Source organism: Cupressus sempervirens, chromosome 6, assembly GCF_028749045.1.
Source record: "Cupressus sempervirens isolate cs-2001-9-10 chromosome 6, ASM2874904v1, whole genome shotgun sequence".
Classification (NCBI taxonomy): Eukaryota; Viridiplantae; Streptophyta; class Pinopsida; order Cupressales; family Cupressaceae; genus Cupressus; species Cupressus sempervirens.
In genome coordinates, this window is record NC_143123.1 from 378,908,768 (window position 1) to 378,923,517 (window position 14,750).

At 34.0% G+C, this 14,750-nt stretch overlaps 1 protein-coding gene across 3 annotated transcripts in view; it reads right to left on the reverse strand.

The window, feature by feature from the left end:
- Positions 1 to 14,750, reverse strand: part of LOC149552640 (ubiquitin-protein ligase) — a 249,298-nt gene that overhangs the window by 156,179 nt on the left and 78,369 nt on the right. For 2 of the 3 annotated variants that reach the window (XM_089788214.1, XM_089788215.1), the window contains 4 exons: positions 9,063 to 9,204; positions 8,865 to 8,914; positions 2,848 to 2,936; positions 2,649 to 2,757 (listed from right to left, as the gene is read on the reverse strand). In XM_089788214.1, coding sequence (XP_089644340.1) covers positions 2,649 to 2,757; positions 2,848 to 2,936; positions 8,865 to 8,914; positions 9,063 to 9,204 — 390 coding nt within the window. The remainder of the gene's footprint in view (positions 1 to 2,648; positions 2,758 to 2,847; positions 2,937 to 8,864; positions 8,915 to 9,062; positions 9,205 to 14,750) is intronic. The other variant, XM_089788217.1, reaches the window with a different exon arrangement.

Genomic DNA, 14,750 nt, shown 5'->3' on the forward strand with positions numbered 1-14,750 from the left:
GGAAACATTCCTATCTGGACTGAAGAAAAAAGAGACGGGATAGGAAACATTCCTATCTAGACTGAAAGACGGACTACAGACAAGTAGTTGACTATTATAGAAAGTATAAGATATTATCTTAATACCCTCCCTTAATGGTCAACGTACGAATGTCAGAACATTCTGGGATAATTGAGACCCTCCCTGGATCTACAGAATGTTGAAACCAAGAAGTTTTGCCAGAAGAGTGCTATGACTCAAAATAGGTTGCATTTACAAAACTTCGTTTTTGTGGAAAAAACGGTAAAACCTAGAATCTCACACAACCTTGCGTATTACAAACAACTTGAAATGATTTTTGAGGAGAAAATCAACAAACCCAGAATGCACAACCTTGCGTATTACCGACAACTCGAAATGATTTTTGAGGAGAAAATCAACAAACCCATAAAAACAGAAACAGATTCAGAAGGCAAAAAATGCAGCTTCGCCTTGATCAGGACCCGGAGAAGTCGGACGCTGCGTAACACCCAGAACAAGTTGATCGGTGTTTCGATATTCGAAGATTGCGATGATGCGCTGCTTCCAGGTTCCATAATTGCGACCATTGAATTTGGAATTATGTTCGAGCAGAATATTTGTTAGAGATGCCATGGCAGGTTTTTCAATGAAAACTGTGAAAATCTGTGAAGGCACGTTCGTCGAGGCAAAAATACGAAAGACCCAGAAGAATCAGAGAATGACCCAAAAGAGAGCTCGAAAAACCCAGAAGGAATCTTCTATCGTTTTCTGGATCTGCTGGCTCGAAAATCGAGGCACAAAAATCGAGGCACCCAGAAAAACAGACGACAACCCAATTGAGCTCTCAAAAAACCCATCAAGAATCTGCAAACAAAATATTTTTTCAACCCCAAAAATTAGGGTTTCAAGCGAAAATTCAGGCGGCGGCCGTGGAGGTCGAATCTCAAATAATGCAGATTCAGCAGGAGCAAAGCCGTCTGAAAACGGCAGCCAAGAACGTCTGCGATTTTTCAAGGAAACAAACGCCAAGGAATATCTGCAAGCTCCTTGCAGATACTTGAAAAAAGGACCACGATTTGCAGCAGAGAAAGCCAAAACGAATGTGGGCACGAGGTCGGACACGATTTGCAAAGGAGTTCGGCCAAAAAATCGCGATTTGTACTAGTCACGAATCCGTAAAACCCTAATTTGAGATTTTCAAATTTTCTCTAGGCAGAAAACCCTAGGTGGGTTTCAGAGAAATTAACTGAAAAAAAATTTGAAAAAATTTAAACAAATAATTTCAAGAAGAAATTATAAATTTTTCCAAAAAAAAAAAAATTAAGTGTTAGCTCTAATACCATGTTACAAGATTCAAGAAGAGTTGGCAGATTAACGGATTTCTGGATGATTCATTGATAAACAGAGGAACAAATGTGTTCCTTATAAAGAATTACAAGGACATTGTTTCTAAAAGAAACAACGTAGACTGAAGACGGAATTAGAAACAAAACTAGAGACAGGATAGGAAACATTCCTATCTGGACTGAAGAAAAAAGAGACGGGATAGGAAACATTCCTATCTAGACTGAAAGACGGACAACAGACAAGTAGTTGACTATTATAGAAAGTATAAGATATTATCTTAATAGTTATCCCAGGAACCAAGAGACTGGAACAAAATGTGCCCTTCATGTCTAATTCAAATGCTTGAAAACATGGGGCGTCCCTGTCATTTGATGCTGTCTTGGGAGGTGTATTCCATTTAAGAAATGTATAGCAAACATCTGAACATCCTTAAACAGTTCTGAAATGTAAGGACATCCCTATACACTTAATACTTTTTAAAACAAAAATTAACAAATGAAATATCAAAAAACAAAAATCCAATAGTAAATTTGATACCCAGTAAAGTGCAGACGCTAAACCTTACGTGCATTTCAATTTGCATTTGCGAAAAGGGATAAGGAAGAAGAAAGGGGATGAAGAAGAAAGAGGATTTACAGGAAAAACATCATAAATTTACCAGGCGTGTTTACTCTTCACTTTGAACCATTTGTTTGCATCATACAAAAACATGATCAATTTATTTTGTTAAACTTAAAGAAAAAAACTGACAAGAAATTACCAATAAACTTCAGAATTCAAAGCATATATACACTCAACCAACATAATCATTTTCAGATGAGTTGGGAAGCTGTGAGAGGCATTGTGTATCATGGTTCTATTATTTTATCAGCAATAGAAAACGATGGAGTATTTGGAAGTAATCGAATTCAGAATGGGCCCAAAAGATCAAATCAGATATCTTAGATAACGACCGGTGCTCATGTTGAATGTATTGTATTTCACCAGGCCTATCATGAGTATGATAAGGTCTACTGAGCATAAAAGGCTTAAATACCACTGAATATATATCCATAAATAATCAAATTTCAATGTTACAAAAATTCAATGAAGTCATTATGGAATCTTGCAACTTCAATCAATAAATAGTTGAATTTAAAAAGTTCAAGAAAGATATATGAGAAGTTTGAATAGATGAAATTTGTTGAACCTGGCCCTTTCAAAGTTTCATGACAAGAGTCGTACATTCTTTCCAAAACTAAATAGACATTGACCTAACTAATTTTTCATACAGGAAATTATAACGTGGTTGCAATAAATACCTTTTCAAGGATTTGAAAACACTTATCCACTGTTTCATGGGAGTTGAGTTCTGAGCATTGTTCATTGCTTGCCAACCAATTAAGAACAGCTTCACATAGTTGTTTTTCACTGCCAATGCACAGTAAATGTCAGATGCTGTACCACATAAAGGTTCAACTATGACTTTCTACATGTTTGACTCAGAAATTGTAAAAAGACCTGTCAACGGTCAATAAGGGATGGCTGATGCATGCATTCAACAATGCATAAGGAACAGCTACAAAATAGTTGCACTGTACAACTGCAGCCTGCTCAGGACCATAAACATTAATGACCTGTATAATATGAATCAAATTTGCACACATGATATGACAGAAAACACATTTCAAGACAAATCTTCCAAGTGCAGAACAAAATAAGAATGATTAAAATATGCAAGGCAAACATAAATTGCTGCATAAATCCATTAAATGCAGCAATATGGGAAATTAAATAGCTAGATGTATTAATAAATAAACTGAAATTAATGGAAGAGTGTATCCTGCCAAAACAAGGCTCTATTAACCTGTTTGGTGCTTTAACAAAAGCATCTTCAAAGAGGCTATAACAAAACACAAAATATATTGCCTTCATGTGCTATCATTCCAATTCTTCAGACAAAAATATCAACAACTATAAGTCACTCACTTATTTCTGAGACCTTATCTGTATACTTCTAAGAAAATTGCATTTAATCAACCCACGTGATAAGAACTTAAAAATTTTCTATTTGAAGATCTAGAAGCTCTGTATATGTGCTTACGTGTCATTAAAAAAAAAAGGATATATATAGACAATTTAAAAAGACAACAAACAAACACTTCCACAGAATGCAGTACATATTTAATAAAAATGGACTGTGATATCCCATAAATTGATCAAAAAGAACATAAAGTGTAAATAAAAAGACCAGGGCAATATACATACCTTGTGATGTATATATCTCCTGCATAGTAGTTAGTTATCATCATTGCATCTGCATTCTCAGAAGCATTCCCATAATGCACACACTCAATATGTATCACCACATACATGTCCATCCATACATATACATATGCATATACATATATACATGTATGCATACTTATACACATACACATATACACGTACATATACATATATACATTCATGCATACTCACTTGCACTTGCATGTCCACATGCATATACATACATTCATCCATGTGCATGTACATGGCCACATCATACATGAGCACATCCATGTTGAGGATTATTGATAAATGCACATGGGCACATCCATGATGAGATCATTGATATGTGTATATGCATACATGCTATAATGTTCCATCATCAAAACATTTTATCATGCATGGATATATGAAAAAAGTTGTACACTCCCTTTTAAGGCATGGAGTGAGACCAAGTGGGCACTCCATTCACTGAAAAAAATTTAAATGTTTTAAAAAACAATAATTGCAGTAATACATTAGCACCCCCACTAAATTTCCCAAGAAAATAATTTTGTACTCTGCCCAACATCCCCCACCCCACCCCACCCCACCCCACAAATAGCATACACGTACATACATACATGCCACTTCTCTTAATAAAATGCACACATACATACATACATATTGCATTTGGCTTTTGACAAACCAACATCAGAAAGACATATCTCAATCAACCAAGGTCCTTTTTTTGGAAGTCCAGCAATCGTCTTCGCACTAATCCAATCTAATTTTCTTTTTGGTATTTGTATTTTTTAGAATTTACATATTCTCAAAGATATTGCTGAGAATCTCGTTTGGGGATCTTTGGAGGCTTCATTCTTACTCAAAGTACCATATTTGTTTTTTTTTTCCTGAAGTGTACGGTGTTTCCTATGCTTTGCCATGGTGTAATTAAATTGATCTCATTCTGTGCAAAAATGAACTTGTGTCTGAATTTGGCAATCTATATATACCCAGATCAAGACCAATTCCCTATTTTTAGCAAATTGCATCTATAAATGCACTAATCACAAAGTGTCAATATTCTATACTCCTATCCATTTGAGTTCTTTCCTTCTAGTTCATCTTAATTCCACTTCTAACACTTTACAATCAGAATTCAGAGAAACGAGACTCTCTTGGACTCGTCAAGTCCTAAGACAAGTCAGCCTTGGCTAGTCCTAGGGAATTGGACTTAGGCACAACCAAGTCTAGGCAAGACTTGTCAAGTTTGGTGAATTTACCCAACTCATCAAGTCTAGGCAAATTTAAATGCCCCAGCTCAGTCAAGCAGCCAGGCAGGATAAAAAACACTTGATTTAAATTTATTTTTACTGATATTGTCTCCTCACCCCTAAAAGCAATGTCATTTCAAGTTGTAGGCAAAATAGAAGGAGGAACAATAATAATACATCATAACAATATGAGTGAAGTTATAAAATCACTTTGTAATAAATCAATTAAATCTTCAACCATTAAAATCACAAATCAGATGGACTCAAATATGCATGTGTAATAGCTTGTTGGAAAGATCTTGACAAGATGCTCTTAGTCCAACCTTGAAATACCAAGACTGTTGCGCTTGCCAACTTACTAAAAATAGGAAGTGTTTAGAAACCAACCCTGATAGGTCAGCAACTAAAACTGTCTAGGCAAAAAACTGAACTAATCTCAGAGAATTCTTGGTTAGCCCACAAGACTAGGGCGAAACGAACTAACAAAGCCACAAAATTCATTGATCTCAAAAAAGGGACATAACAGGACACTGTTGCTGTCCCTATTGCAAGCTGGTCCCTTTTCATTGTACTTGGCAATCCCTTTGACCCTTGGTGGTCATTCATTGGACATTAATAAATTTATCTTATCTTGTCTGCTAGCAAACATTAGAAAAAGAATAAGCCTACTAAGAGCACACAATCCACATCTAATGACACAAGAATTCAAAAATTTCTCTACTCAAGGGGAATTGTCTAAGAATGAGAAGCCTACTTGTGCATATAGCAAGATGATAGGACATGAAGAACATTATTGTTAAAAGAAGGATATTGATAAATTGAAACATTTTCTTGAGAACAGTAGAATCAGTTTGCCTTCTAGAATGTCAACTTATGTTTCTTTGAAAACAGCTAGATTTTGATAAGGAAAAATCTCACGCTTTTGGGACAAGTGAAAAAAGGACAAGCTCTTTGTACTTCTACAAACCATGGATCAGGTAGATTGCTTCTAGGTTTAAGAGGCTCTCATCATATGGCATCCTCATAGTCTTTGTTCTCTTTATTTGAGCCTTGTAATATGCCACCTACTTTGATGGGCAATTAAACTCATTTGCATGTAATTGAAAAGGGACCTATTGATCTTGGGGATGCCACCTGTTTATCCTCATGTAACAAGAACTTATAGCATACAAACAGAAAAGCAATGTATTCAACACAGAATATAGAGAGAATTTAATAGCATTTCATTCATTCATTCATTCATCACCATATACAATAGTATATCATCTATCCATCTCCATTCTATGAAAAGAGTTCATACATATAATGTCCAAGGGGATGTGAGGCGAACCGTTGCACCCGTGTAACTCCCTCGGTTATACCAATTGTTTAACTACCCAAGTTTCCTAACAACATCATCCCCCCAAAAAAGAAAGTCATCTCTGGACAACAACATCCAAAATGTCTGGGACGGCAACCAACAAATTGGGAATGATGACAACAACAGAATTTATGACAACAAAGAAGGGGGCATAGGAAGCGTCCCTAAAGAGGATGTCGACTGGTCCATAACTACCCAAGTTTCCCGGCAAGAGCACCTTCAATGATCTCTTTTGTACCTCACTTGACAAAGCCTTCTTTATATTTATCAAACACTCATGGTGGATCATGGAAGACGCCATTTCTATTAGAGTGTTGGATCTTGATTCAAAATTGTTTTTGTTCATAATTTTGCTCTTTTTTACAATGGTCACATTTCTAGTGTGAGTTTTAATTTTGACAAGAACTTTGGTTACTTGAACTTGGGTATTCTCTCGTGTGATCCAATTCTTGAGCATTGCATTGTATCTCCTCCATCAATTTTGCATTTGATGATGCTTATTCTGCCAAATATTTGGCTGATTGTGATTCAATGCAGCAAGATATACATTGTCGTCCAAATGTGGCTACATGGGATGACTACTTATCAAAGTTTTTTCCTGTATAATAGCTTTGCATGTTTCCATTGTGATGGTCCCTATCAAGCTCTTTTTTCTCCTGTACAAAAGCTTTACAAGTTTCCATTGTGCAATAAGATTAAATCCCCAAAATATCTAACCAAAGGACCTAATATTTCTCCATTGAATTTATATATATATAGAACACCATATACTACGTTTCTTTGATGTTTCTTTCTTACCTGCAACTGATCTGCCAAATCAATATCCATAATGTTACACCTTCTTAGAATTTTACCTCTGGACTTTATATTAGGTCTTAGAATGTTCCAATATAGTTTTTGCCTAAAAATATTGCTTCTGTGAGCTGCAAGTGACTCTATATGAATTCAACTAACAACTTACAAAAAAAATCAAATCCATATTTCAACCTGTCATTCCTCACCCAAAATTCCTTTCCTAAAGATTGCTTGAAACAAAAGTTTTCTTTGCATTCAAACACCAGTCTCATCTCATTGATCCTATGGTACAAGGGTTGCTTATATATACTTTACGCGGGTAGTGGTTTTTTTTTTATATATTTTGAATATTTTAAAAATTTTAACATATTGTACAGTAGAAGCAAACCCAACCCAACCCATTAAAAAAATCAGTAAACCACCAAAACCATTCTGAACCATCATTGTTAAGTGACCTAGTAACTTAGTTGGAAATAGATCAAAGTTAGAATTTGTTTTTGAAGCTAGAAGGAGGTGATCAGTTCATTTCTTCTCACAAAGAGTTTAGTTAATTAAGAAAACATTTTTAAAATAAAAAAGCATCTGATGTACCATAAAAGGATAACTATTTTCTCGTCGGTAAATAGATAACTTTATATAATGTTCAAGCTTGGAGGGTAAGTGCATTAGTTCAAACCACAAAATCAAAGTTTTCAGTGTAGTGAACATTCTTTTAGGTGGCATGATATTTATGAGTCTTTACAATTTTTGAGCATGTGTCTAGCATATGAACTCATATTGACAAGACATTTGAAGAACTGGAACACTGACTCAATCAGATCCACACTGGCTAGTAGCTTGATAGGAATTGTGTAGCTAATGGCTATGTTTGATACAGTTCTTAAAAATTGTTTACAACTCGAGGGTAAATCTGAAAAAGTTGTATGTTTGTTACGTAGTGTCCATATAAGGACCTCAATCTAAAATCCTTGAAGCTGTCTCAGAAATAATAAAGATGCTAGATTTTGTATAGAAGTTCTCTCAAGTTAGTAATTAATCAAGGTGTATTTATTCACCATCAAGAGGCCATGGAATTGGTACAGAGATAATGTTATTCTTGGTAAAGTGTCTTCTCTATCAAAGATGGTATCCATCTTATAGCAAGTCCATTGCCTAAGCAAATGCAGCATTGTTTTGGCAATTGTCAAATGTAAATTTGGTTGAAGTTGAGATTATTATAAAATATCTTGTAAACTGAGCGACTTTAGTGAAGACTTAATAAAAGTCATAATCACTTCCCATGCCAAGACGAAGAGTTAAAATTTAGACCAGCATGACCTCATCCACTGCAAGTCACTGTTATTTTGAGGACTTAGATGGTATAAGTTTCACTAGAAAATGCATCAAGGGAAGGCAAAACTAGAAGGCACTTTTGAAGAGTTGTATTCAAGTAGAAAATCCGATTAACACTGTTCTGATCCAGAGACATGATACATCTGCAGAAGATCTCGGTCAACTCATTTCATATATTACAAATGGAACACAATACACATAGAATTACTTCAAAAGTTTAAAGCTTAAGAAGCAGAAAAACAAATTGGATAGGCCCCAGTCAATGGTTGTCCCTTTCAACAACACACACCATAACTGTGATGCATTTTGCCACCTTCAAATTAATAAATAATCAACTTCCATCTAACCTTACTATGAACAGGAAGTTGTAAAATAACAATTACAATTTATTTATTTGCAAAAAATACTTGACAAGTCTTTACAACACTCAATATAACTGGGATATATAAAATAGCTATACCCAACAAGGGGAAGAGCCCAATGAACTAAGCCAAAACCAGACAGGCACCTGAGAAAGTAGTGCCTACAAAATTTATTGCAAAGAAATCTGTGTAGAGTTCCAAAATGAAATCAATACCTGTGAAAGATTCAATTCCAATATCAATTAATATGGCCACAATAATATTAATTCAAATATCAATAAAACATGAAAATATTGTTTGTAATCTTAAAACTCAAAAACTTAACAATACCAGATCTCTAAGTCAATGGAAGCTCATGCTTACCATTATCAGCTCCAAAATTCCAAACATCAATGAGCTGCCTCAAAAACATCTCTGAAAACTTAGTTTTCTTAGAACTCAATTTTTGAATGAACCAGTTCTTGCATTCCATGATAACATTATTCACTCCAAAGAAAAGTGCTCCCTGTACAGTGAGAATATCACCAACCTCAGTAACAAATAGAATTATAAAAAGCTATAACTTCATTATCTGAAGAACAATATCCAAATAAGGAAACCATCAAAACAAGAGTAAATGCTCCACATTCAATGTCCCTAATTAGCAGCCCTTTTATGTATCCATCTAAACAGATCTTTTTGCAAGGTTTAATACATGTTACACACAATGGGTTGAATTGAGAGAAAAACCTGACTTGACAATCAATAATTCCACAAAAAGAAAAAGCTGAGAAACATAAATGAGCAAGAGCTTCTTAAAATGCAACAAGCACAAGCATCAACTTACAATACAAATTAATTTTAAAAGCATTGACTCTGAAAACACTCCTGACCAAATGCTGTTTGCAAGGAGATATCTAATGCTAGAATGCATGCCTGAGGTAGTCCACATGACATGAAGCTAAATTATTTACACAACAATAAATCAATATTTAAATTTAAATATTACAAATAAATAGCATTCTACAGAATCAATCTGTAAATGAAAGCTCGATGCTGTTTCCAGAGCAACTCAGCATCATTTACAACTACCCAAGCCTTGGTCTAGACAAAGCCCAAGGAAACTATAAAAAAATACTGAAGAAGAAACACTAAATAGAATATCCAACACAGCCAAAAAAAAAAACAAAGAGCTAACAATTATGACTAAAGGCAATCACAGTGTTACTGTAGAGCCGCAAAATGCACATTCTGCATTTATGACACCAAAATATTATTTATAAATGCATTTTGACATTGAAGACCCTAACAACAAGCCATTCGTGACCTCTGGGCCAAATTTAGAATTGATTTGGTCAGATGACAATGCAGAGTGCAGACGTCCACACAACACGCATGTGTCCCAAAAATATTCCAATTCCAAAAGGCGCATACTCCATACCAGGACACAATTGATGCAAGTGCCTTTACTTGGATGCATTTGAAACAACTACTCTCGCCCCCTCTATATAATAAAATTCTCCACCCTCATTTTCACTATTTGGCACCGCAGTCTCACTCTAATCTCCATAGTGAAGCTTTGTCAAAATCTACACACCCATCTTGCAATAGCTTAGTCTCCTCATCGATACAAGAAAAGCTATCATTTCAAGAGAGGATTCGACACAATGTAATACTATCATTTCTCCAAATCTAATAACTTATTTTATCAAATATGTAAACGCACGTACTATAAATTTACATTTTGATCTTTTTGTAACGGGGGTTTTCCACCATTAAGCAGGGTGTATATCTAGTACTCTATAAGTATCGTTTATCTCATGTAATAAGGTAATAGGAGGTTTCCTCGATTATGCAGAGTTTGTTTCTATCACATATCTCACGTAATTGGGTTTTCCTCCATTAATTAGGGTTTGTTTCTATGACATTATCATTTATTAGTTTTATTCAAAATATATCTATCTATCTATGAAGGTGGAAACACCAAAATGGGAGTTTGACGGTGGCATGTTGAACTAAATATCATTGATGCCAAAATTGTTACTAAATGGATCATTTCTGCAAAATGTAGTAGCACTGCCTTTGCGGTATGTGCTTTCCAAATGGCAGCCATCTCTTTAAATTAGATGAAATTTGGATAGACATGTCCCTTTACAAGACATGTCTATTCATTAGTATTTAATATAATATTTTGTTATTTAACACACATATATTTGTATATATAGAAATATCACATATATAATATATACAATATAATATATGCAATATATCTCATATATCTAATTAAATATGTATTTGATCTGACTGAAACTACACTAACATTAACACTCCCTCTTAGTTAGGAAGGATAAATACATGACCATGTATTACCTCAATATAATATATCTTTGATCAGAAGATATTCAACATTTTGATATCACATTTGATATCATGAGTATTGGCCTCCAAAATATCAACAAATGGTATTCACCAAAGACTCTAAGTAAAGATATTGGGAGTAACAGCCTTCTGAATGTCATCTCATATGACATTCACCATGTACTCTTTGAGCAATGGCCTCTTGAATGTTGTATTGCAAGATATTCACCAAGTACTATGAGTAATGGCTTCTGAATGTCATCTCATATGATATTCACCAATTACTCTATGTAATGGCCTCCTGAACATCAATTTGCATAACATTCACCATGTACTCAAAATGTTCGTAAGGTATGTGCACACGCATTCTCATAATGCTTATCATATGAACATCCACCATACAAAGTATAATCTATCATGATTTGCATAAACATAATAAGAAATCCATCATAAAAAAATTAAATTATTGTAAGATCGTCACCTTTCAATAACTTTTGCAAATACAAGTGATAATCATTTGGAAGTTGTCACTTCCTCATGATGTACATAGGGGATAGACCCAATAAGGTTATACGATCACACACAAGGACTTTCAAACTCCCTCTGAAAATCAATCATCTGAGCTCCTCAACCAAAGTTGCCTTTGATGAACTTTTATACTCCCTCTAAATCTGATATGATCAAGATCTTCAAAATCAACTGAAACATATAATCTATTCACTCCTTCAAACGAATGTGTCAAACTCCCTCTAAACATCACTATTCTAAGCTCCTTTACCTTTGAAGAAGTGTCAAACTCCCTTTGAACTTGATATCAATCTCCCTTTTCCTGCAAGAACATTCTTGGAGGAAAAGATCAAGGTAAATATTTGTATATATATAAATATCACATATATAATATAATATATGTAATATATCTCATATATCTCATATATCTCATATATCTAATTAAATATATATCTCATATAATATGTATAGTGAGTTTTATCCAACTGAATATACATTAACATTAACAAAAATTACTTGTTTAGTTTGAAAACAGATATCATACCTTTCTCTAAATCTCTATACTGTTATGCAAAAGAAACAGTTGAATAAAACCTTGTATGGCTGTAAATAAAACAGTTGAACATGTGAATCAGATTTCTTATTTTGTGAACCAAATAAGCAGTTTTTTGTATGAATGATGGAAAGAATACAACAATAATATTTGGGAAAGGGATAATGTGTTGAACACTTGTTACCAGCTTGCAACAGACAATAAATTGTCTGTATGGGCATGGAATAATGTGTTGAAGACTCCAACTTGCAACATGGGATTGTTCATAATACGTGCTCCTAACATATTTAACATGGATTCATCATACATTGGGATCCAGATTCTTTAAATATATTATAATGTTTCCAGATTCATTAAACATATTATAATGTTTCCAGACTCGATCAATGTGCCCTGCATATATGTTTATCAGGTCACTTTTGTTATTTCCAACAGTAACTATTGTGACAGTAGCTATTGTTGAATTTTTGACAAGTACTGGAAACTAATTTAACAGAGATGACATTCAAAGGAATGACTCCAGCAAAGGTGAAATTATTTGAGGTGAGTATAATATGAAATGTCTTCCTTGAGGCAAATCTCCTTGTTGAACACATATTTTTTTTGCAACATGTCTGATGTTCTGTTTGTATCAGGAACCGTTTGTTCTTGTAGAATGTCTATCAGAGTTTATAAATATTTATGTGTTCTAATTTGTTGTGTTTATAGCAAGTTGGAAGTTTGAAATTATAATACAAAGACACAAATAATAAGCTTTTTCTCTGTGATTCAACCGTGAAAATATGGTGGTAAACTAAGTAAAGTTGCCTGCCACAGGCCGACTCAGAAGTTACCTCACAACCGATGGCAAGAAGTAATAAATCATTAATCCATAGTTGAAAATCTCATGATAATATCTCTTGTAGCATGATATATCGTGAGTCAAACTCAAAGAAGATATAATCCTGTTAATATCTCCAGCGATTTTTTCATTTTTGCGCCTTGAAAATAGAGTGATATATTAGAGTTTAAATCAGTAGTAAGTCAACAAATGTGTGACAAATTGTTTTAGGGTTTTTGTCGTTGATAAAGGGACAAAGATCACCTTTTTTATGCATATTTGTGGTGTTTTTTTTTGGAGACAAAAATGTTGGACACAATTCTCAAACGGCTTTATCATTAGACGCAAGGTATTCTCAGATGGGATTCTGATCTGCGACACCTTACACCACTCTCAATGCTTACATTCGACACCTTCAGACATAAAATAGTGAAAAAGACATCAAATGTAATTCATAAGACATTTCCACCCTTTGATAAAATAAAACTAAAAGAAAATGTATCAATATCCATAAGTGAAAAAATAAGCCTCTTTGACTGGAAGTTACATCAAGAAAAAATGAAAGGGGGTAAAGCAATTGCAGCCTATTTTAACTCCAGAAAATTACACTTAAAACTAATAGCTATGCATTTAACTTAAAACTTTGAATAATATATGGTGGGTATCTCAAATCAGTATATGTTCTACAAATTTGATGTATATGTGTGTGTTTTTAATAATATTTTAGGAAATTATATATTTTCAAATGTTCGATATAAGTAGCAATTTGTTACCGATTTTTTTGTCAAGTTTTTGGCTATTCCCAGCTTTTAAATTTTTTTGGGCCAGCCTACATATTGTCAAGTCCAAGTTTTCCTCTCGAAGGTGATTTTTATCCCAAAAGTGATTTTCCACCTAAAAGTGATTTTGTTCGTATAACTTCAAACACTTCACACAGAAATGGAATTGTCTTTGGATCTCAATTATTATCGATGTATACTAGATCCAGAGTTACTTCAGAACAGAACAATTAATAAATTGTTGAGTTTGTAATGAAAGGATTTGCACAGGCATAGGAATGAACCCTTAGAAACAACATGAAATTGATACACAAAGTAGATTCATGGTTACAATAAGTAGGTAGAAGAGGGTGAGAGATGATTCCCACTGAAACTACAAAGTACCAAAGTAGGGAGGATCTCGCACCTTCGAAATGGCAGACAATGTTGAACTTCCAACTAAAGTTTGCAAATACAAATAAAATATCCAAATTATTTACCTACAACAATAACTAACTTGGCCATATATATGAGTTCAAAGAAACTTCCCAAAGGATTACAAATGTGTCGACACGGCCCATTCTAACCAATAAATAAAATGGGGCCCAAAAGATTTTTTTTAAGTTTTGGGGTCATACAACAATTACTCCTTAGTTAAATTATTTAATTATATCCAGGACATTACAGCAGCAGTAAAGTGTTCTAAAGAAGAGGAGCAACCTTCTTTGCTTTTGTGACCGAAAGATCTACACATTGTGTCTTGTGTAGTGAAGCAAGATGACCATTAAGGAAGGGTATTACAATATTTACCTATTTTTAGTCTTCTTTCTAGTCAATTATTCTTAGAATTTTTTAGCTGCTTTAATAATGGTCATCTTAGTTTACATTGTTGCTATTTTTAGGGTCAATATTTTTAGTACTTCGGTCTTGTAATCTTTATTTAAGAAGCCTTAGTCTCCTTAGTTTAATACATCAAATTGCATGCACCAAATTTTAGATGGGTAGTTGCTAATACAAACTACCAAATTCTTGCAAACAATATTGATTCAATGGGGAGCATTGATGATTGGCAAATG